This window comes from Stenella coeruleoalba, assembly GCF_951394435.1.
Source record: "Stenella coeruleoalba genome assembly, chromosome: 20".
Lineage (NCBI taxonomy): Eukaryota > Metazoa > Chordata > Mammalia > Artiodactyla > Delphinidae > Stenella > Stenella coeruleoalba.
The window spans coordinates 28,205,696-28,230,565 of record NC_137166.1 but is presented as its reverse complement, the minus strand read 5'-3'; the positions used below and the strand labels follow the sequence as shown (position 1 = coordinate 28,230,565).

The window sequence follows — 24,870 nt, the reverse complement described above, 5'->3', positions numbered from 1 at the left end:
CATAAAAAAAGAATGAAATCTTGCCATTTTTGACAATATGGATGGACCTAGAGGTTATTACGCTAAGCAAAATAAGTCAGACAAAGAAAGACAAATATCATGATTTCACTTATATGTGGAATCTAAAACACAAAACAAATGAACAAACAATGAAACAGGAACATAGTTGTAGATGCAGAGAACAAACAGGTGGTTGTCAGAGGAGAGGGGGTTGGGGAGAAGAGAAAAACAGGGGAGGGAGATTAAGAAATACAAACTTCCAGCTGTAAAAAAATGAGTCATGATGTGAAATACCCAGTGTGTGGAATATAGTCAATAATTATGTGTTATTGTATGGTGAGAGATGGTAACTAGACTTATCATGGTGCTTTTTTTGAAATATATAGAGATAACAGATCACTATGTTGTGTAACAGGAGCTAACAGTGTTGCAGGGCAATTATACTTCAAAAACAAACAAACGAGTGAACAAAAACTAGCAAACTTATATAAAAAGAGATTGTATTTGTGGTTACTAGAGGCAGGGGTGAGGGAGGGGAAATTGTATGAATGTTGTCAAAAGGTACAAACTTCCAGTTATCAGATAAATAAGTACTAGAGATATAATGTACAGCATAATAACTATAATTAACACTGCCATATGTTACAAAGAAAGTTGTTAGGAGAGTAAATTCTAAGAGTTTTCATCACAAGGAGAAAAAGGTTTTCTGTTTCTTTAATTTTGTATCTGTATGAGATGATGGCTGTTCACTAAACTTACTGTGGTCATCATTTCATGGTACATATAAGTCAAATCATTATGCTGTACACCTTCAACTTACGCAGTGCTATATGTCAATTGTATCTCAACAAAACTAGAAGAAAAAAATCAGCTTTCATATCTGACTGATGTGGGTATATCACAATCTCTTTAGCCAATAGTGTGCTCCTGGATATTTATGGGCATAATTTGATGAGTAACTTTGGGAATGAGTACTTTTACTTTTTTACTTTTTTTTTTTTTTTTACAGTCCAGGTCTTTTATTTTCTTCACACCCATCATGCCATGAATTCATAGGGAATGGGCTGCAATAGTTCAGGCTCCTTTCCGTTGGTTCTCGTGAAGTGTGCTTCTCTGGGTGGAGCAGGCTGGCGCTTCAGTTGACCCCAAGTACCTTTCTCTTTGGCTTCCTTCTTTTTCTGACCATTTTCCTTCACCGGTTTCAGGAAGCTATCTTGGCTCTTAGAGTGCTTAATATGCTCGATAGGCACATTAATTCTCTTGGTAAGAATCTTGCCCTTAACTTGTTTGTTTATAATGATGCCAACAGCATGCTGGGTAACATTGTAGACTCTCCCAGTTTTACCATGGTAACATTTGCGGGGCATTCCTTTTTGAACAGTGCCCATTCCCTTGATATCTACAGTATCACCTTTCTTGTAGATTCGCATGTATGTGGCCAAAGGAACAACTCCATGTTTTCTAAAAGGCCTAGAGAACATGCAGCAGGTGTTCCTCCTCTTTCCCTTTGTGTTGGTCATTTTGGAGAATTACTGGAAGATGGCAGTTCCAGCCAAAAGGTGAGTACTTTTACTTTTTAAAATTACTTATGGCTTCTGGATTTGCAGAAGATCAACTGGATCAAAGGCCCTTTGATTTGATTTGATTTTTTAATTTTTTATAAATTTATTTATTTTGGGCTGCGTTGGGTCTTCGTTGCTGTGCCTGGGCTTCCTCTAGTTGCAGAGAGCAGGGGCTGCTCTTCATTGCGGTGGGTGGGCTTTTCACTGCGGTGGCTTCTCTTGTTGCAGAGCACGGACTCTAGGCACGTGGGCTTCAGTAGTTGTGGATCACAGGCTCCAGAGCACAGGCTGAGTTGTTGTGGTGCACAGGGTTTAGTTGCTCCATGGCATGTGGGATCTTCCCGGACCAGGTCTCGAACCTGTGTCCCCTGCATTGGCAGGCAGATTCTTAACCACTGCGCCACCAGGGACACCCCAAGGGCCCTTTTAAAATTACTCTCCTTACGTTCTACAAATTCAATTCCGTAGGGTCACATCACTTCACACTCATCAACAATACAGGTACATGTATTTCACAATCACTTCTGGTTTTTCATCATTGTAAAAACATAAAATATTTAACACTTTCTTGCTGTAAATTTTAAAAATTATTTATTTACAGAAAAATCCTTTATTTTTTTCAAACAATCTTGAATTTGAATTAAATCAAACCCAAACAAAACTTTAGAGACAAATCAGCCTTCGCCTGTGAATTTCCTCTCATCCAGCAGAGGTCAGCAATGTAAAAGGGGAAAAAAAATTCCCCTCCCTCAGGGATCCTGGGATGCAGGTGATATGATACCCTAGAACGTAGAAGGAAAAGAAAACCATACAAAATAGTTAAGTTACAAACCTATACCATTAATCATTGTCCCTTTTCCCTGTAAGATTTGGAAAGGGGAAAAGTACAGTTCATTACCTCAAAAGACTGAAATGACTCATAGGCGGAAAAGAGTTTGGGGCCAGCAGTTTTTTTCTTTCCTGTTTTTTCTACTTTCCCATCAAGTCCCTAGGAGCCTGCCTCAGATGGGCAGAAAGTAGTTCCTTCCCCTGTGTGTACCTGTTCTTTCTACTCTTGCCTCAGTGGCCCTTTGGGCTCTGGACCTTTCTGCGTGACCCCCAAAGCCCGATTCTTCTCCCTCTCAGCCTCTGGTCTTGGCTGAAAGTCATGGGTTTTCCCTCCTGGCAGAGGTGGAACAAGGTGCAAGGTGGGCTCAGGACCTGTACCTGGGAAGCTGCCATGCCTGGCACTGCCCCAGGTAACATATCTACAAGATGAACCCCCTTCCCACAGCTGAGACTGACCCAGCCCGCCATAGCCCTTCTGCTCTGCTAAAAGTTTGTAAGTGTGCACCTCATTTTATTCCCTGGGAAGGGAGGAGTGGGGAGAGGAAAAACCTGTCACTTGATTATGTCCAAATACAAAGGAATTCCTGGGCAAAGAAGTTGCTGTGCTCCATGGATGGGTTGGGTCTCAAATTGGGACCTAAAGAATGGATGGGGGGATAAAGGCCAGCAAAGGTGTGTGGAAGCTCGACCATAAATGTACAGGGCGGACATATATACACTACCAAACGTAAAATAGATAGCTAGTGGGAAGCAGCCGCATAGCACAGGGAGATCAGCTTGGTGCTTTGTGACCACCTAGAGGGGTGGGATAGGGAGAGTTGGAGGGAGGGAGACGTAAGAGGGAAGAGATATGGGAACATATGTATATGTATAACTGATTCACTTTGTTATAAAGCAGAAACTAACACAGCATTGTAAAGCAATTATACTCCAATAAAGATGTAAAAAAAAAAATGTGCAGGGCGGGGGAAGGGCCAGCCCAGTCGGCAGCATGGCTGGTATTGTCACAGTTGCTAGAGCACAACTTTGAGGCCTAGGGAACAGCTTTTATACCTTGACCTTTGTTTAGAGTGGGATGATGGATAAGAGGTGAATTTATCTACCCATCCATCCATTCATCCACTATCTATCATCTATATCTATCCATCTATCTATCTATCTATCTGGGCTCCTTTATAGGCATACCTCATTTTATTTCACTTGACTTTATTATGCTTTACAGATATTGCGTTTTTTACAAATTAGAAGTCTGTGGCAACCCTGTGTGGAGCAAATCTATTGGTGCTATTTTTTCCAAAAGAATTTGCTCACTTTGTGTCTCTATGTCACATTTTGGTAATTCTCACAATATTTCAAACATTCTTCATTATTATATGTGTTATGGTGATCTGTGATGAGTGATCTTTGATCTATTGTAATTGTTTTGCGGTGCCAGGAATCATGCTCATATAAGATGGCAAACTTAATAAATGTTTTGTGTGTTCTGACTACTCCATCTATGGACCATTCCCCTGTGACTCTCCGTCTCCTCAGGCCTCCCTATTCCCCAGGACAAAACTATATTGAAATTTGGCCAGTTAAAAACCCTACAATGGCCTCTCAATATTCGAGAGAAAGAAAGAGTTGCACGTCCCTTATTTCAAATCAAAAGCTAGAAATGAGTAAGCTTACTAAGGAAGGCATGTTGAAAGCTGAGATAGACTGAAAGCTTAGGCCTCTTGTGCCAAACGGTTAGCCTCATTGTGAGTGCAAAGGGAAAGTTCTTGAAGGAAATTAGAAGTGCTGCTCCAGCGAACACACTAATGATAAGAAAGCAAAACAGCCTTATTGCTGATATGGAGAAAGTTTTAGTGGTCAGATAGAAGATCAAACCAGTCACAACATTCTCTTAAGCCAAAATCTAGTCTAGGGCTTCCCTGGTGGCGCAGTGGTTGAGAGTCCGCCTGCCGATGCAGGGGACATGGGTTCGTGCCCCGGTCCGGGAAGATCCCACATGCCGCGGGGCAGCTAGGCCCGTGAGCCATGGCCGCTGAGCCTGCGCGTCTGGAGCCTGTGCTCTGCAATGGGAGAGACCACAACAGTGAGAGGCCCACGTACTGCAAAAAATAAAATAAAATCTAATCTAGAGCAAGGCCCTGACTTCCTTTAATTCTGTGACAGCTGAGAGAGGTGAGGAAGCTGCAGAAGAAAAGTTTGAAGCTAGCTGAGCTTGGTTCATGAGGTTTAAGGAAAGAAGCTGTCACCATAACATAGAAGTACAAGGTGATACAGCAAGTGCCAAAGTAGAAACTGCAGCAAATCATCCAGATTATCTAGCTAAAATCATTAGTGAAGGTGGCTACACTAAACAACAGATTTTCAATGTCGATTAAACAGCCTTATATTGGAAGAAGATGCCATTCTCTCATAGCTAGAGAGGAGAAGTCAATGTCTGCCTTCAAAGCTTCAAAGGACAGGCTGACTCTCTTGTTAGGGGCTAAAGCAGCTGGTGACTTTCAGCTGAAGTCAATGCTCATTTACCATTCTGAAAATCCTAGGGCCCTTAAGGATTATTCTAAATCTACTCTGCCTGTGCTCTATAAATGGAACAACAAGGCCTGGATGACAACACATTTGTTTGCAACATGGTTTGCTGAATATTTTAAGCCCATTGTTCAGACCTATTGCTCAGAAAAAAAGATTCCTTTCAAAACATTACTGCTCATTGACAGTGCACCTGGTCACCCAAGAGCTCTGATGGAGATGTACAAGATTGTTACTGTTTTCATGCTGCTAACACAACATCCATTCTGCAGCCCATGGATCAAGGACTAATTTCAACTTTCAGGTCTTGTTATTTAAGAAATACATTTCATAAGGCTATAGCTGCCACAGATAGTGATTCCTCTGATGGATCTGGGCAAAGCACATTGAAAACCTTCTGGAAAGTATTCATCATTCTAGATGCCATTAAGAACATTCATGATTCATGGGAAGAGGTCAAAATATCAACACTAACAAGAGTCTAGAAGTTGATTCCAGCCCTCATGGATGACTTTGAAGGGCTCAAGACTTCACTGGAGGAAGTAACTGCAGATGTGATGGAAATAGCAAGAAGCTAGAATTAGAAGTGAAGACTTAAGATGTGACTGAATTGCTGCCATCTCGTGATAGTACTTTAACGGATGAGGAGTTGCTTCTTATGGATGAGCAAAAGAGTGACTTCTTGAGATGGACTCTACTCCTGGTAAAGATGTTGTGAAGATTGTTAAAATGACAACAAGGATTTATGATACTATTGTACATAAATTTAATTGGTAAAGCAGCAGCAGGGTTTGGGAGAATTGACTCCAATTTTGAAAGAAGTCAAACTGTGGGTAAAATGCCATCAAACAGAATTGCATGCTACAGAGAAATCATTCGATCAGTCAGTGCACAGACTGCATTGTTGTCTTATCTTTAAAAATTGCTGTAGTCAATCCAGCGTTCAGCAACCACCACCCTGATCAGTCAGCAGCCATCAACATCGAGGCAAGAGGCTCCACCAGCAAAAAGGTTATGACTTGCTGAAGGCTCAGATGATTGTTAGTGTATTTTTAGCAATAAAGCATTTTTTAAGCATTTTTAAATTAAGGTATGTACATTGGTTTTCTAGACATAATGCTATTGAAGACTTAATAGACTGTTGTAAGATGTAAATATAACTTTTTTTAAAACATCTTTATTAGAGTATAATTGCTTTACAATGGTGTGTTAGTTTCTGCTTTATAACAAAGTGAATCAGTTATACATACACATATGTCCCCATATCTCTTCCCTCTTGCATCTCCCTCCCTCCCACTCTCCCTATCCCACCCCTCCAGGCGGTCACAAAGCACCGAGCTGATCTCCATGTGGTGGGAAACCAAAAAATACAGAGATTGCCCATCTCCTCACTTTCAGTCTGTGTGCATCTTTAGATGTGAAATGAGTCTCTTTTTCGCTTCACCCCTATAATGTGAATGTTATTCTGCATGCTGTTGTCCTATAGGTCCCTTAAGTTATCTTCACTTTTTTTATTTTTTAATTTTTTTATGGTACACGAGCCTCTCACTGTTGTGGCCTCTCCCGTTGCGGAGCACAGGCTCCAGACGCGCAGGCCCAGTGGCCATGGCTCACGGGCCCAGCCACTCCGCAGCATGTGGGATCTTCCCAGACCGGGGCACAAACCCGTGTCCCCTGCATCGGCAGGTGGACTCTCAACTCAAGCCACCAGGGAAGCCCCTATCTTCACTTTTTAAAGTTCTTTTTTTCTCTTTGCTGCTCTGTTTTGTTAGTTCCACTGCCCTGTCTTCCAGATCACTGATTCTTTTCGGTGCTTCTTCTATTCTGCTGTTGAACCCCTCCAGTGTATTTTTCAGTTCAGTTATTGTATTCTGCAGCTCTGTGATTTGTGTGGTACTTTCTCCTATTTACTCTTTGTTGAAGTTCTGCTGTGTTCATCCATCCTCTCCCAAGTTTCATGAGCATCTTCATGACCATTACTTTTACATTTTTATCAGGTAAATTACCCATCTCTGTTTCATTAAGGTTTTTTCTGGGGTTTTATCTTGTTCTTTCATTTGGAAAATATTCTTCTGTCTCCTCATTTTGCTTGGCTCTCTGTGTTTGTTTCTATGTATTAGGCAAAACAGTCTTCAAGGAGCAGACTTGAGTAGGAGATCAAGACTTATCATTAACCTTGACCTAGCTCTTGGTCATCTCCTAATCATTTGTGATTGTCTAAGCAGCCTGATTTTTTCTAGCTAGGTCCCGGTTTTTGAGGGTGTCAAGAACTTTCTGATTTTTTCAGATCCCTGGGATCCAGAAATATAATACCCCTTGCCACCAGAGTGAACCACTCAGTGGGTATCCCCATTGTGGGCTGCATGTGTGTGCTGGCTTTGGTGGGGCCACAGGAGTAATGCAGGGGCAGTGTATTTGCCCGGTCAGGTTTGGTGAGACCGTGGGAACAGTACAGGTGCAGGGCACTCACCCAACTGGCTTTGGTGGGGCTGTAGAAGTGGTAGGGCTGAGGTACTTGCTTGGCCAGCTTTGATTGGGGCCAAGGGAGAGTCTCAGATGCCAGACATGCCCCCTAGTGCTAACAGGTCAGAGGGAGAGTGCAAAAAAGATGTCTGCCAAGCCGATGCTAACAAGGTAGAAGGAGAAGCAGAAAGGGTGCCCACCAGTGCCGGTGTCCCCAGAGAGTGTCCTAATAGGTTCCTGCCCCTCCAGCAGATGCTTTAGGATTAACAAATAAATCTTCTTCACATACAGTCTAGGCAGTTTTCAAACTGCTGCTTTTGTGCTTGGTCCCAGGGCAAATGAGTCTGTGTACAAGCTCTTAAAGAAAGAAATCTCCATTCCCTATAGGCCTGTGGTTCTCCTGAACATAAGCCCTGCTGTTTTTCAAAACCAGGCATCCTGGGAGCTGTCTCTCCAGTGCAGGTCCCAAGAGTTAGCATGCCTGATGTGGGGCACAAACCCCTGACTCCTCAGGGATAAGCAGTACATTTGTGAGATCCCTCCTGCTTGTGGGCCACCATACTGGGGATGGGGTTTGGGGAAGACTGCAACTCTGCCTCTCCTACCCATCTCAATGTGACCCTTTGTTGTGGAGGAGCTGATCTACTACTGTGAGTATATATTTACCTTTAGCAGTGAGATTTTTTCTTTTGTAATTTTCATATCTCTAGCTGTGGTCTTTTCATTTCTTCTTAGAGAAGTCCCTTTAGCATTTATTGTAAAGCCAGTTTTCTGGTGCTGAACTCTTTTAGGTTTTGCTTATCTATAAAACTCTTTGTCTTGCCTTCAAACCTGAATGATAGCCTTGCCAGGTAGAGTATTCTTGACTGTAGGTTCTTCCTTTCATGACGTTAAATATATCATGCCACTCCCTTCTGGCATGCAGAGTTTCTGCTGAAAAGTCAGCTGATAGACTTATGGAAATTTCCTTGTACATAACTAGTTGCTTTATCCTTGGTGCTTTTAATAGTCTCTATCATTAACTTTTGCAATTTTAATTACAGTGTGTCTTGGTGTGGACCACTTTGATTTGATCTTGTTTGGGATACTCTGTACTTCCTAGACCCGGATGTCTGTTTCCTTTCCCATGTTAGGAAAGTTTTCAGCTATCATTTCTTCAAATAAGTTTTCTGCCCCTTTCTCTCTGTCTTCTCCTTCTGGGACCCCTGTATTGCAAATGTTAGTATACTTGATGTTGTCCCAGAGGTCTTTTAAACTATTGTAATTTTTTTAATTCTTTTTTTTTCCTGTTGTGCTTCAATGAGCCCCACTGCTCTGTCCTGCGGTTCACTGATTTGTTCCTCTGTATCACCTATTTTACTGCTGATTCCTTCTAGCGTATTTTTAATTTCAGTTATTATATTCTTCAGTTCTACTTGTCTTTATATTTTCTAGCTCTTTGTTATACTTCTCACTGTGTTCATCCATTCGTCTCCTGAGTTTGTTGAGCATCTTTATATTCATTACCTTGAAGTCTTTATTGAGTAGATTGCTTGTCTCCACTTTGCTTAGTTCTTCTTCCAGGGTTTTATCTTGTTCCTTCATTGTGACATATTTTTCCATTGCCTCATTTTGCCTAACTCAGTTTTTATTTCTGTGTATTGGATAGGTCAGTTACATTTCCCAGTCTTGGAGAAGTGGCCTCATGTAGGGGTTGTCCTATGGGGCCCAGCAGCACACTCCCCTCTGATCACCAAAATTATAGGCTCTAGTGGTGCCACCTGTGGTGGGTGCATGGGTCCTTCTATTTTGGCAGGGCCAACTACTGTGAGTTGGAGCACAGGCTCCGGACGCGCAGGCTCAGCGGCCATGGCTCACGGGCCCAGCCGCTCCGCGGCCTGTGGGATCCTCCCGGACCGGGGCACGAACCCGTGTCCCCTGCATCGGCAGGCAGATTCCCAACCACTGCGCCACCAGGGAAGCCCCTAAACTTTTTAATGTTGCATTTATGTTGGTATGTATTATAAGTGTTCCAGAAATTGCATGAAATTCCTAAAATCTGAGATGTCCTAGTATGTTATCACTTGTAATTCCAGTTATTATCTTAAAATGTTGTGTGTGTCACAGAAATAACCAAATTTCCTTATCAATTGCATTGTAATGAACTCTAATCAGATCTTTAACCATGGCTATTTTAAGTCTTTTGTTATTTACAGGTAGTTATTGTTTTACTCTGATGCTTTTGCAAAAGCGTTCCTACAAAAGTGTTTCATCTTCAGAGAAATTCATAGAAAGGATCCTGACAGGTACTCTAGAATACAGATTCCTGATAACTTTCAGATCATACCACAAAACTGGGTAAGAATTTTCAGAACTCTAAGGAAAAACTAGATTCATAGAATTGCTAACAAAAGATCGAGATCAACAATAATTAATTACATAGGACTAAATGAACTGATAAAGATCATTATAATTTTTGGTGATGACTTTTTGTTTGAAACGTTGCTGGTTCTCTTATGTTTTGTTTTTCCAGATTTAAGGAAACCTGTTTTCTTTCTCTTGAAGCTATTGACAAGTTAAATCAGTTATACCTTAGTGAACAAAGACGAAACCTTTACTTTTTCTCCCTACCCAATCCCTTCAAATTTCAGAAACTCTTGAGTATTCTTTTCATGCCAATATAGTTTGCTGTTTCAGTAAGTTCAATAAGAGTCTGTTCTCCTTGTAACAGAACACAATAACATTGGATAGATTATCAAAGTTTTTTTATTAATTAATTTACTTATTTATTTTGACTGCACCAGGTCTTAGTTGAGGCATGCAGGCTTTAGTTGCAGCATGTGAACTCTTAGTTGAGGCATGCATGCAGGATCTAGTTCCCCAATCAGGGATCGAACCTGGGCCCTCTGCCTTGAGAGTGTGGAGTTTTACCCACTGGACCACCAGGGAAGTCATATATTACCAAAGTTTTGAGTAGAATGTCATATTTAAAAGAGATGTAGGGACTTCCCTGGTGGCACAGTGGTTAAGAATCCACCTTCCAATGCAGGGGACGTGGGTTCGATCCCTGGTCAGGGAACTAGATCCCCCATGCATGCCACAACTAAGAGTTTGCATGCCACACTAAGGAGCCTGCTGGCCACAACTAAGGAGCACACGTGCTGCAACTAAGGAGCCCTCAAGCTGCAACTAAAGAGCACATGTGCTGCAACTGAGCCAGTGAGCTGCAACTAAGGAGCCCGCGGGTTGCAACTAAGGAGTCCACCTGCCACAACTAAGAGCCGGTGCAACAAAAATAAATAATAAAATAAAATAAATAAAAAAATTCCCAGCTCCATTTTAAAAAAAAAAGAGAGATGTATAAAGGCTCAAATTGACCAGACAACTTTAAGGAACTGCTTGAAAAAATCAGCCTGGTACCTTGCTTACAGGGTTCCCAGCAACCTTACCAGGTGAGTAAGGCAGGTAACTTCCTGGCAGACCCAGGAACCTCAAGAAGAGAGGAATTTACCCAAACTGTAGGTATTGCAAGTAAAAACTGATGGTGAGTTCTTGGCCTTAGAGGCTTTTTAATAGTTCAGTCTGAGATTCCTTATGAAAAGTGCCAGTGAAGCAGTCTCAAAAAGAACGTATATGGTCAACTATTCTTGCTGCACTTATGTAAATAATCAAGCCAAATTTAATACAAACAAATTAAGTTTTACTGTGATTATCCTTGGAAAATAAGAAATGTGGATGGTTGTAGAGAGAAAAATTATTTTTGCATAATCCTGATAATTGCCTTTGAGGTTTTGCTATATACCTGTTAATTGGACTGGATCTTGAATTCTTCTAGTTTCCTCAAATATCTGGCTACAAATCTGCAAACTAATGTTTCTAATTATCTCCCACCCTTCTGATTTAGAATCACTAAGAACAAAGACTGCCCTTGGATCTCCTTGGAAGGATCCAGGTCTTCCTCCTACTACCCAGACGGCAGCCAAACTTCAGGAACTTGAACCTTAGATATATAACCCAGAGCTGAAAAAGGCTCCACCTGTCATCTGGTCCTGTACAAATGCTGGAGGCCACCACATCAAATTGACTGGAGAGAAGCAGCTGACATCAAGGTAGACTTCTTCCACCAAAGATGTCGGATTGGGACTTCATACTTTAACTAAATATGAAACCTTTTTTTTCTTCTCTTTCTTTCCTTTACTCTGGCATTGGCCTAGAAAGATGATGCCATTATCCATATCTCCAAGACCATTGCTAAAGGGGGTAAGTTTTCAGACTGCTGGATTTGTCGTTTAAAAAACTCTTATCTGTCCATGATGCCAGGGTCACCCTGGTCCATTTCCTTATCTCTGGTTAACAGCCCCAAACTTGGGAAACCTTGTGTCCAGGCTCTATGCAAAGAAAAGTACATGAGGAAAGGGTAACCAGAATAAAACTGCCTGTGTGGTCTACGGACCCTTTTACTGGCCTCCATGGCTGTCACCTTTCCAATCCTGAGCCAAAAACTTAAATGGGAATTACCAGGAGGCATTCAATTTTCAAGATTTGCTTCCTTTGAAGGAAGGCCCTACTTCCCTGGTTAGGAGTAAATGTAAATGAGGCTGTGATTAGGAACCTCTTCTTAACTCTTGAAAGTATTATGGAATCTGCCACTAAAGCAATAGCTCAGAAAAATTCTGAGACTCTGGCCAAAGTTGTTTTTGATAATAGGATAGCCCTTGATTATCTTTTAGCTGAGCAAGGAGGTAACTGTGCTTTGGCCAACACCACTTGCTGCACTTGGATTAATATTTCTGGGGAAGTAACTTAGTTACATAAGAACAGTTATATAAGATCACTGAGCAAGCCACTTGGCTTAAAAAAGTGACTTCTTCAATAAGTCTTTCTTGGACTTATTTGATTTTGATTGGTTTGGGTCTTAGGGACCATGGCTCTAGAGTGCACTCCAAACATTGAGAATTATCTTGCTAATTACAATCATAATCATTTCTGTGGTGCATTGTATTCTCCCAAAGGTTTTAAATACGCGTTCATATGCATTCCCAGCTGCTAACGACCACGCAAATGATCTCACTAAGATAAAGACACAGACCTACTAGAGAATGGACTTGAGGATATGGGGAGGGGGAAGGGTAAACTGTGACGAAGTGAGAGAGTGGCATGGACATATATACACTACCAAACGTAAAATAGATAGCTAGTGGGAGGCAGCCGCATAGCACAGGGAGATCAGCTCAGTGGTTTGTGACCACCTAGAGGGGTGGGATAGGGAGGGTGGGAGGGAGGGAGACACAAGAGGGAAGACATATGGGAACATATGTACATGTATAACTGATTCACTTTGTTATAAAGCAGAAACTAACACACCATTGTAAAGCAATTATACTCCAATAAAGATGTTAAAAAAAAGAAAAGAAGGAAAGAGAATAACCACTTAAGTATTATGAACCTGAAGCCATGACCTGTGACCGTCACGGGGATTAGACAAAAACACGATGAGCTATGGACACCACACAAAGGATCCACAAAAGTGACCGGTGGCTGAGAGTGGTGCTGATGCCTTAGATTTTGATCGCATCTCTCAGTTAAGCCAAGAATTTGATCAAAAGAGGGGAAATGTTAAAAAAAAGAAAAGAAACAACAGACCCCAAATGCAGTCACTTGTGCTAAGCCCTCGTCACCAAATGAAGATTTAGTACCTAACTTAATTGTAGTTTCAACCTTCCCCAGGAATGTAATCTTAACCAGTCAGTCTGGAATTTCCTGGTCAGCACCAGTGAGGTAGTATGCCTAATAGACCCTCTTATCCCCTCAAAGAAGGTAACCCTGCCTGAAATCATCATTTTTGTTTGTTTATGACTTCCTTGTCCTACTTCTTCTCTGCCTTTAAAACCTTTTCTTTTCTGCTTGCTAGATGGGATGCCGCTTGGTTCGTGAATCATTTGAAAAGCCAATTAGATCTTCAAATTTACGAAGTAGAACTTTGTTTTTTAACATGGGATATTATACATGATGGGATTTTTAAAATATTTATTTTTTTGAAATACAATACATATACCATAACATTCACCTTTTTAAAGTGTACAGTTTAGTGATATTAGTATATTCACAAAGTTGTTTAACCATCACCAGTATCCAATCTCAGAAAATTTTCATCACACGTAAAAGAAACCTTATACCCATTAGGAGTCATTCCTTATTCCCCTCGTCCCCAGCCCATAGAAACCTCTAATCTACGTTCTGTCTCTATGGATTTGCTTATTGTGAACATCTCATAAATAGAATCATACAATATCTGGCCTTTTGTGTCTGGCTTTTTCCATTAGCATACTGTTTTTAAGGTTCCTCCACATTGTAGCAAGTATCCGTACTTCATTTCTTTTTATGTCTGAATAATATTCCATTGTGTGGTTAGATCATATCTCTTTGTCCATTCATCAGTTGATGGACATTTTGGTTGTTTCCACTTTCGACTTTTTTGAAGAATGCTGCTATTTGAGTACAAGTTTTTGTGTGGACATATTTTCAGTTAGCTTGGGTATATACCTAGGAGTGAAATTGCTATGAAATATGGTAATTCTAAGTTTAATTTTTTAATTTTTTCTGAGTTTAATTTTTGACGAACTGCCGAACTGTGTCCCGAAGCAGCCATAACTATTTTATAACCTGTTTTATTTTCCTTCACAATGGATCATGACTATATTCCCTTGTCCGTATGTAGAGGTATGCATCTCTAGTTTGAGTGAATGTGTAGTATTGTCTTAGCCAGCTAAGTATCAATATCACAGTGTATTTGGAGAATTCTCTTTTGGACACTTAATGATTCAATGAAACAGGCTTTAAGCATCCTCCTTGCATCCCCATCAGGTAAATGACACTCTTCCAGGTATACCCAGAGCACTTTGTATCCCTTTATTTTGGTGCTTTCACATTGCATAGCAAGCCACCCCTTCCCCCATCTATCTTATCTATTACATGGTGAGCTCCTCTGGGCACTAGAACATGTCTTAAATTTATCTTTGTATCCATACTACCTAGCACAGAGGCAGGCATTTGATAAATGTTTGAAGAATGAATAAATAAAGGGAATAATGAATAAATGGAAGGATGGATGGTTAGAGCGAGGGATTATGAAGAGATGGAGTTCCTTTACTATAAGAACATTCTGTCCAAAGATCCCTGCGTGGAGAGGTAATGAATTCCCTGACCCTGGAGGTGTGCAACAGGAGGCTGAGTTAATTGGCAGGAATATTGAAAAGTTAATCCAGGCATCAAAAGGGAAATGGGATGAAATTTAAGATGCTTCCAAAGTGGAAAGCATGGAACTCTATGAAATAGAAGCTCAGGGAAGCTAAGAGATTTGCCCTAAGTTCTCCAGCTGGGCAGCTGTGGAGCTAGGAGTTGCTCTGAAAGTTTTCAAGTTGTTCTGAGGACCCCAGGCCAAAGCCTCCCCTTGTCTAAAGGCCTCTGTCTGCTTATGTCTGCCTTGGGTAGCCCACAGCACACTAAGGTTAGAGTCCAGGAAGGGAAAAACACTTATGAAACAAGTTGTTGAATGAGTAGGTGGCTATCTGTAATCAGAGAGTTTAATCCAGACTCTTTTGATAAAAGAGGGTAAACTCTGGGAGGGCGGGGCTTGGAGGCGCCAACAGCCGCCCATTGCATCTTTGGGAAGGGGAAGAGCTTTTCTGTTGTCTCTTCATCAGGCTATTGGGTGGCGGGGGCAGAGCTGGGGGTGGGAGCTGGAGGGGGGCAGGAACTGGGGGGTGGACTCCTAAGGCCCTCTATGGGCACAGAGACCTGCAGGCCCAGAAGTTGCTGTCCTTCCACGATGTGGCTTCTTCTTCTGGTCCTGACCTCCCTCGCCACTTCCACGGCTTGGGGTGAGTCCTTCTGAAATGCAAATAGCGGGGGCATCTTTGGAAATCTTCCTGGGGGACAAGGTAGAGGAGATGCGTACAGGGCAAAGGAGTGACAGGCCGGGTTCTGCAGTAGCACGTGCTGTCAGGACTCTGAGTCTCTGCCCAGACAGCCCCAGTGACAGGAGACAGAGAGGAAGGTAACCGGGCTATGCCACGTGCAGGAGGGCAGCCAGCTAACCTCGCCCCTGGCAGTTGAGGACTTTGGCAAGCCCCGTGTATCAAGGCAACCCCTTGATTATTAGTCCAGATATTGCCAAAAGTGGGTTAGCAGAATATTGATATCCACTCTGGAGTCAGAGTGTGTGGGTTCGCATCCAGCTCAGCACTTAGTAGCTGTGTGTTCTTCGGCAAGGGATGTCCCTTTTCTGTGCCTCAGTTTTGCATTTCTAAAATGGGGGTGACAACTGTATCTACCTCACTGGGCTGTTGTAAGGTTGAAATGGGTTGTTGTTTCTAAAGAGTGCCTGGAATGGAGAAAGAAAAATAAAGTAATTCATAAATAAAGAGGTTGTTTTAAGATATAGTATATTAATAGACAGTCTGAGGTGTGGTAAGGCCACGGATCAGGAGCCAACTGCCACTGAAAAGATAGTTTGTTACTCACAGCTCCCCAGAGGAGGGGGCGTGACACCACCATGGTGGGCCACAGGTGAGGCACCGGGTGCATCAGGAGGCAGAGGAAGGAACGAGGAATTGGGCGCAAGAACCTTTATCTTGGTTGCTGGGGGGAAGGTAGACGTGAAGCAGAATAAGCAGGTTTGGGATTGGCAAACTAGCCAATTGCAATGGGCTCTGGGGCTTAGGGAGTTCCCACAGTTGTCAGGTACTTGGCCTGGAGTGATTAGGGCAGGATGATAGTGGCCAGATGTGGAGGGCCTGGTAGAGAAGGTAGTTGGGGTACAGGCTCTGGCACGCTTGAAGGGGAAGTTCATTCCTATCATTAGGGATTGGCGAACTCTGGGAGGGGCAGTCCCTCCAGAATCAGCAAGGCCCCAGATGTCAAGGCATCAGAATACAGAACATAAAAGACCTGGTTAATACAAGGGTGCGGCAAGGGACCTCAGAATGCATCTGTGCCATTTTATAGGTGGGGAAACTGAGACTCAGAGAGGGAAATGTACATGCCCAAGGTCAACCGGAAAATCATGCTCTGAATTCTATCTCTAACTCCTGAGTCCAGAGCCAGTGCTCTGGCTGTCAGTGCACTGACAGCCCAGGCTCCCCTGGGTTTTCTCTTCTTCCTGGGCCTATGACACTGTGAGAGGCCTGGAACTGAGGGTAAGAGCAGAGTAAGAACCAAATTAGGGGCAGATTATTCCCTCACTGCTGTTTACCCCCTGGCAGGGCCATGCCAGTTCTACCCTTAGAAAGTCCATACTTTCTAAATGGAGGCATCCATTTCATCAGTTCCCTCATCTGTAAAATGGACATATTAATGTCTACCTAGCAAGGCTTTTGTGAAGATTAGTTTAAAGGAACTGGAATGCCCATGTAGCACATAGTAAGTGCTCAGTATACAAACATTACATATAACACAAGTGGTAACTGCTGCTGTTACCAGTATTGCCTATACCTCTCAGCCAATCGCCCACTTTTTCACCCTTGCCATTTGGACATCTGTCCACTTCATCTCTCTTGAAGATTATCATCGGATTTGTCCATAAGACCAAATCTGGGTTATTCTTTTCTATTCTGGCCACATACTTTGAGAGAGAGGTTGACCTTGTGTCTATATCTAAAGGGGAACAATTGGGAGGATGAGAGGCTGGAAATTGTTTCCTGTTAGGATGCTTAAACAAACTGAAGCTGTTGAGGACGGACAAGAGAAGACTTGAGGGATGGGTATGAACATGGGTCACTAAAGCTGCCTGTCACATGAAGGTGCAGGATGTCCCAGAGCAGGTAGGACCAGGACTGATGTGGCAGCTTCAGGGAGACGCATTTCAGCTCAGTGAGAAAGAACTGTCTGCTCCACGAGAAGGGGACAGATGGAATCTGGGCCCATCTCGCTCCCTCTGGATGACCGTGCTCAGAGCCAGCAGAAGGGGCCTCTTCAAGCTGATTGTGTCACTCTCTTTTACTCCAGTATGGTTCACTGCTGCTCATTTACCCACTAAATAAAGGCTGAATCACTGGCCTGGCATTTGAGACCCTCCCAGACATGAACCTGTCTCATCCAGGGTTATGTTCCTCCCCCATTACTCTTCCCGACCCAAATGGGCCAATCGCTCTTCCTCAGGCAGGTCTTGCACTTTGCTGTCGCAGAGCCTCACCTCTGCACAGTCTCATCTCTGTTTATACCTTTAAGCACCCTCTTCCACCTCCCCTTGTCACTCCTTCCACTACTGCAAGTCCCAGCTCCAAGGTCACTGCCTCCATGAAGCCACCAGTCAGAAGGCCTCGCTCCCTCTTCTGTCTCCTATGGCACCTTACTTGGTACGTCTCTCAGGACACGGACCACTTTCTTCCCAGCAGTAGGGTCAGGTATGTATGTGGCTCATCCTCCACGTAAGGCCAGATTTCTGAGAAGAGCAACCTGCTCTTGTTCATCCTCTCATCCAGCATGCAGCTCGGCACCAGCGTCCAGTGATTGTTTCTAGATGCTCCTAAGTGTGGAAACGGAATGCCTTCTTCATTCCCAGTGGCTCTTCTTTTTGCATTTATGTCTTATTTGATGCTGTTATACCTCCAATTCCAATTCTCTCCTTCAGATAGCGCTGTGAGTTAGGAAGGACAGTTAGCTTCACTCTCTCTTACGTAAGAAGAAACTGAGGCTTAGAGAGTTGAAGGGACATTCAAGATCACGTGGCAAAAGTAACAAAATTCACCCAGAATCCAGTTCACACCTTCACCACTGACATGTTCTCATTTCCTCTCAATGTCCAGCAGGGCAACCGCCCTCACTGCCTGTTGTGGACACCGCGCAAGGCAGAGTCCTGGGGAAATACGTCAGCTTAGAAGGTTTTGCACATCCTGTGGCTGTTTTCCTGGGAGTCCCTTTTGCCAAGCCCCCTCGTGGATCCTTGAGGTTTGCTCCGCCACAGCCTGCAGAACCATGGATCTTCGTGAAGAATACCACCTCTTACCCTCCCATGTAAGTCAAGGTGTGACTTTGGCATCTTCCAGTGGGGATGTTAGCCTCAAAGGGATGCAGGAAGGAGCCAAGGCGATCCTCTGAGTGGCTCATACTTTGTTCTGGAATCCTAAGATATTGTAGATCCTTACAAACATTTCAGAACTCTCACAGCATTCTAGAGCCATTTATTCAACAAATATTTATGGAGCACCTCCTGTGTGCCAGGCGTGTTCTAGTTTCCTGGGATCCATTAGTGAACAGAACAAAGATCCCACCCTCATGCAGCTTGCATTCTAGCAGGGAGAGACACACTGAACAATATGCAAAGCAATAGGTTATGTAATATGTTAGAGTAGGATAAGTGCTTTGGAATAAAATGAAGAGTTGAGCAGGTGAGGGGGATCAGAAGTAATGATTCTATTTATTCTCCTGTCTTGAACTTTGTTGTAGTTGGGGAGTGAGGTGGGCCAGATGTGTAGGTGGGGAGTCTTTGGCGTGTTGACCAGTCAAGTTCCCAACTCCCAGGTGTGACTGTTACCTAGTAAGGAGCAGAGCACTGGTTGGTGTATCCTGGTCACTCTGGCCATGTTGGGCAAAGATGTTGAAGTCATCCCCCAGGACACCTGGGATATCTACATGCATGGATTCAGACCTTTTTCATCTCAGCAAGGCATTTCTGGGAATTTCTAGGGGCCTGCCTCTTCCTGCTTTTTTCTTTTCTTTTCTTGTCCTTTCCTTTCCTCTTCTCTCCTCTCCTCTCCTTTTCTTTCTTTTCTCTCCTCTACTCTTGCCAATCCTCCCTTCCTCCCTCCAACCCTCCCTTCTTTCTTTTCTTTATAATATTCACTGTTTTTATTTCCTGATTGCAAGTGTAATACATACTTATTACAGAAATGTGAGGAAGTAAAGGTAAGAAAATGAAAATTATATATACTTCTACCACCTAGAGAGAACTGCCGTTCGTATTTTAGATTCTGTTTTTGTAGTCTCTTACCAATTGCATATTTTATCCCTTAAAATGTAACCACATAAGATTCTGCACACAATTCCAATGTTTAGTTTCTTTTTTCCACACCAACACGCAATTCTCTGACACCAGCTGGGTGTCCTACAATTCAACTCAATTCTGGCACTAACCACCTGGAGACAGCATCATATTATATGGGTTAAGGCTCAGTCCCACAATACTGCCCTCCGTTTCAGATGATATCTCAAGTCCAAGTTGTTACCTCTGCTTCTGATCAAATGGCTGTAAGTCACAGGTTCCCATGACCCCCTCCTTGGGTTCCATTAATTTGCTAAAGCAACTCATAAAACTCAGGATGCTAGTTTACTCACTAGATTACTGGTTTATTATGAAGAATATTAAAGGATATGAATCACCAGCCAGATGAAGAGATACATAACATGAGGCACAAAGGAGCTCCTGTCCTGTGGAGTTTTGGTCCCAGCACGTTGGCACTTGGAAGAGTTCTGGTTCACCAACCTGGAGGCTCTCTTAACTCTAGCCTTTTGGGCTTCGGTCCATGGGCAGGATTGATGAAATCATTGACCGCTGGTGATTGATTCAACCTCCAGCCCCTTTCCCTTCCCCAGAGGTCAGGGGGGTGGATCTGAACGTTCCAAACCTGGAATCACATGTGGCTCTCTTGATAATCAGCTCCCATCCTTAGGTAAGGTCCAGAATCACCTCATTAACACAACAAAAGACACATTTATCACTCTCATCACTTAGGAAATTCCAAGGGTTTTCAGAGCTCTTTGCCAGAAATGGGAAGAAGACCAAAAATATATTTCTTATTATATCACAGGATACAGATACTTTGAATGCCTGCTTTGCTCATTTATAAATGTATCATGAACATCGTTATATGTCATTAAATATCACAGCCTGACATGATATTACACTGGGTACTGAATAATAATTTATTTACCCAATCTCTTATTTGGGATCGTTAAGTTGTTCTTGATGTTTCTGATAATATAATTAGCACCGTGATGAACATCATGTAGCCAAACCTTTATGCACATTCACAGTATTTTGGGATAAGTTCCAAGAAATGACATTTCTGAGGAAAAGAGTATAACCTTTTGTTAAATTTCCTTCCAGAAATGTTCTAACTACACTCCTTCCATTAATATATGAGAACTTTCATTCACCAGACCCTTGCCAATGCTTGGGATTATTAAAAAATTGTTTTGACTATTGGATAGGCAAAATAATAATAATTATCATCATAATTATATAATTTTAAAATTTATTCTGCAATTATCTGAATACTAGGGATGTTGAACTCTCTTTCCCTTTTTTAATTTTTGAATTTCTTCTTTTATGAATAATATGCCCTTTGCCTTGGTGATCTGGGGAAAGTTCCCCCACGATGGAAATCAAGAGGCTGTCTTTGCAGCTCTGACTCTGCCACTTGACAGCTGTTTCATCCAAACACCTCAGTGCCCCAGTTACCTCATTGACATACTGGGAGCAGTCATGCCTGCTTTCTGGAAATCTGCAAATGTTGCTTATAATGTCCTCAGAAACATAAACACTACGTAGTATGGCTCTTCCTGGCTGTGTGACCTTGGGCAGGTTCTGTAACCTCTCTGTGGCTCAGTTTTCTCAAATGTAAAATGGGGATAATAGTAGAACCTATATCATGGAGCTGATCTGAAGATTAAATATTACCAATTATCTCTGTTGGATCTTTAAGATCCATTATTTGGGCAAGAAATAGCACTTGACCAGATGGGTTGATGATAGAATCTTAGCATGTCAGTGCTGCAAGACCCTTACAGAAATCACTCCCCTCACTTAGACATGGCAGACTGGGGCCCAGAGCCGAGAAGGAATTCACCCAAGGTCACCCAGCACATAAGTGGCTGAGGCACGACTAGAATAAAATTCTCCTAATGTTGCACCACAAATATTTTGTCCTTGACCTGTTGCATGCCTTAAATGTCTACCAATAGAGTGACTTCTCATGGTTTTTGGAAGTATCCCATGGACTGGAACACCTGGTTTACCTGGTAGAGGAACGTGGTCACCCCACACTCACTATGCAGAGCCCAGCAGAGAGTCAGCCACGACCAGGACATGCAGAAAATGATCCTTTCCCAGGCATGTAAGCAGCATCCTCTTCTTGACACAAGGCATCCTGAAGGCTCCTGGAAGGGGACGGTGCCAGGCCTTCTCACTATTCACTCTCCCGGGAGACCTTGGTGAGCCCCAGGTCCCTCCATCGTGATCCCCCAGGTAGCCTCCTACGCATTCCAGTGTCTGGAATCTGGTAAGAACAACTCTATTTACAGGCTTAATTCTCCCAGTCCAAGACCTGGCCTGACCACAGGAGACATCTCCTTGGTCAGCTCTGATTGAACTTCAAGAAATCATTTCTCTCCTTGCCTCTCCCAGGTGCTCCCAAGACCCAGTGGCGGGGCAAGTGATCTCAGAGCTCTTTACCAACAGAAAGGAGAACATTAATCTCAGGTTTTCCGAAGACTGTCTTTACCTAAATATTTACACTCCTGCTGACTTGAGGAAGAGAAGCAAGCTGCCGGTAAGCAGTGGGAACACATGGTCAAGGCTGGTGTAGACTGGAGGGGGATGAAGGCAGTGTTGGGTTGGGGCGTCTTGGACCAAGGCTGTTCCAGGGGCCCCAGGCTGTTCCCCAGGGGGCCCAGGGCTTTCTTTACCACCACAGCCAAACCTGACATCAGGAAACACAGGTTTTCCACACCTCAGTTTCCCATAGTGACAGACATAGGGCCTCTGGGGGAGTTTGCTATACATCTGTAATGAACATTTTAATTTTTCTAAGGTCTCTCATGCTAATAGATGGACAAGAAGGATTACTCTTAATTGTTAGATTAGGAATCTGATACCCAGGGTGGCTAAGACATAATTTCCAATAAAGTCAGAGCTGGAAGGAATCTTGGAGATAAGCCAACAACCCAACCGTTCCGTTACAGATAGAGAAACTGAAGCCCAGTGAGGGGAAGGCGAAGTCGCAGAGTAGGGTTGCAGGACTAGAGCACGGGTCTCCTGATCTCAAGTCACGCTCTTTGACACACACACACACACTAGCAAGTGGAGCCTGTGTGTGGCCTTTCCTCAGCACACAGAGACCTTCTCTGACAAACTTTCAGTGTCTCAGTGTCACAGGTGGAGGATGCAGAGCCTGGAGCAACAAAGAAGTCCTTTCCTTTGCCTTTGCCAACTATCAAGATTTTACTGTAGATAATTTCACTTCCTAATTTACTTTGACACAAGCTGATGACCCAGTGAGTCAGCATTTGCAGAATAAATGGAAGCCCAGAGATGGGGCAGCCTTCCAGACTCAGGCTGGAGGGTGGGGCTGGTCTGCTGGGAAAGGAGGGGTCAGTGGGGTAGAGACAGGAGGGGTGTGAGCACCCAGCCATCTCCCAGGAACACCCCTGGCATGGTGCCCAGATGTGGAGGAGGGCATCTGTGAACTTGTGACTAGAAGGTGGCCCTGCATATGCTGGGCTCAAAGAGGTGGGGACAATTGTTAATTCATTCATTCATGCATTCATTCATTCCCCTAGTACATACTCAGCGCCCCCATATGCATAGCTAGAATTGGGGGTTAAGAGAAAGGAGGAACATAAAACCATGACCACACAGCCCCTGCCTTCGAGGATCTTAGCATCTGGGTTGCACAGAGCTGGACTAGCTTCTTCAGCAAATCACTGCTGGCCAGCCCTTGGCTCAGCCTGGACTCAGAGGTGACTGCACACTCAGTCCCTCTGCCCGGAGGTAGGCAGGGATCAGAGATGTAGGAGGAGCAGGGGCTCCAGGAACCTGAAGCTGGAGAACCTCTACTATGGACACAGGCTCTGGAACTGCAGGATCTGGGTGTAAATCCTGGTTCTGCCTTTTACTAGCTGAGAGACCTGGCTCTGTTTCCTCAAATCAGGGATAATCACACACAAGTGTTCAATGATGAATATCAAGATTTATGTCAGTGTCTGACACAGCACACGAGGCAAGTCTTGCTGATGCATTAGTTAGAGTTGAAGGGAAGAAATTACTCCTGCCCCAACAGCCAGCCTACTGCACCGTGGCCATTGGCTGCCGTGTGCTGGGCAGCTCGACGTGTGGAGTCTGGAGCCAGACTGCCTGGGTTCAAGTCCTGCCTCCACCACCTATTAGCTGCATGACCTCAGGGTGGTTAAGTGCCTCGGTTTTCCTGTCTGTGAAATGGGACAATAGTAGTCCCTATCTTGTGGATGGTTTATTTTTAAATGCTTAGAGCAGTACTTGACACATAGTTCGTGTATGAGTTCTTTGATTTTTTTATTAACAAAATCATTATACTATTATTTTAGCCATTCTCACTTTCTTGCTATGTGAACTCTTTAAATTCAGGGCCATGCATTATGAATTGTCATGTCCACTCTCATCCTTAATCCTTACCACAGTCCCTGGCACCTAGTAGGTTTTCAAATCATATTCATCAGATGATTGAAGACTTCTTAGAGGAGGTGGCTTTTAGGCTGGGCTTTGGAGGATGAGTGAGATTTGGGGAGCAGAGGAGGCAGTGGAAAGGCCTATTAAGAAGAGGTACCACCCAGGACATGTGCTTCTTGACATGGTCATCATTCACGTGAGAAGTTTATTTCACCTCACAAAAGGTAACTAAGGTGAAGCTGAAATAAGCTTCTAACCAAGGGCTGTTGCATGCGGAGTGTGCTGAGCTGCGTGAGGGGTCCGGGAGTGAGGACTGTGGGAGTGTTGGGGAGAAGATGACGCTCTTAGCCTTGGCTGTTCCCATGATGATGTTCTCAGCATGAAGAGCACTGGCAGGAGGTGGCACTGAGGCAGGGGAGACAGGCAGGGGCAGCCAGGGTGCCCTGAGTTGGGCCACAGCTGGGAGGACGGGTAGATGACCAAACCAGACAGCCTCTTGAGGTCTTTCCCAGCTCTGCTTCCTGTGCCCTGTATGGTTGCTTCCTCCCCATCCAGGTGATGGTGTGGATCCACGGAGGAGGTGTGATGTTGGGCGGGGCATCAACCTATGATGGGCTGGCCCTCTCTGCCCATGAAAACGTGGTGGTGGTGACCGTTCAGTACCGCCTGGGCATCTGGGGATTCTTCAGGTAAGACACTGGACTCTCCTCACGGCACATTGACCCTCAGTGTGGGAGTGCTAGGACCCCACTCTGGTCATGCAAGCCCTCAAAGGGATCTTTGCTAGGTTCCCTACTAAGACATGCAAGTCCCCTCATAATTGGGCTCTACCTACCTTCTCCTTCCCCAGCCACCCTGGTCCACTTACTTGCATGTAAAATGCCTAATCTGCCTGACAAACTCCTATTATTCCTGCAAAACCCAACCCAAATGTTACCTCGTCTGAAATGCTCATCTGTTTTTCACCTGTGCTGCCCAGCATGTTGCATACCTGTAAGGTGACAGTTAACATGCAGCGCAGCAGTTAGAGGCTTATACATCTTACCTCATGGGGAAGGAAAGAAGGAGCAGACTCACGTGGGAGCTCCGTAA

At 43.7% G+C, this 24,870-nt stretch overlaps 2 protein-coding genes across 2 annotated transcripts in view; one reads left to right on the top strand and one right to left on the bottom strand.

The window, feature by feature from the left end:
- Positions 1 to 49: 49 nt before the first annotated feature.
- On the bottom strand, positions 50 to 2,074 carry LOC307178767 (large ribosomal subunit protein eL21-like). Its single transcript, XM_079907271.1, has one exon. It carries the CDS (start codon positions 1,518 to 1,520, stop codon positions 1,038 to 1,040), a length of 483 nt encoding a protein of 160 aa, XP_079763397.1. The 5' UTR covers positions 1,521 to 2,074; the 3' UTR covers positions 50 to 1,037.
- LOC307179128 (liver carboxylesterase-like) overlaps positions 1,540 to 24,870 on the top strand; it is a gene marked incomplete at its 5' end in the record, with an annotated part of 53,661 nt that continues 30,330 nt past the window's right edge. The window contains 6 exons of the mRNA XM_079907900.1: positions 1,540 to 1,559; positions 11,374 to 11,464; positions 11,570 to 11,615; positions 18,164 to 18,368; positions 21,760 to 21,904; positions 24,334 to 24,467. Of these exons, the coding sequence (XP_079764026.1) occupies positions 1,540 to 1,559; positions 11,374 to 11,464; positions 11,570 to 11,615; positions 18,164 to 18,368; positions 21,760 to 21,904; positions 24,334 to 24,467 (641 nt within the window). The remainder of the gene's footprint in view (positions 1,560 to 11,373; positions 11,465 to 11,569; positions 11,616 to 18,163; positions 18,369 to 21,759; positions 21,905 to 24,333; positions 24,468 to 24,870) is intronic.

What these genes read in the sequence shown, in the direction of transcription:
- LOC307178767 (XM_079907271.1), bottom strand. Translation starts at nt 1,520, where the DNA reads ATGACCAACACAAAGGGAAAGAGGAGGAACACCTGCTGCATGTTCTCT.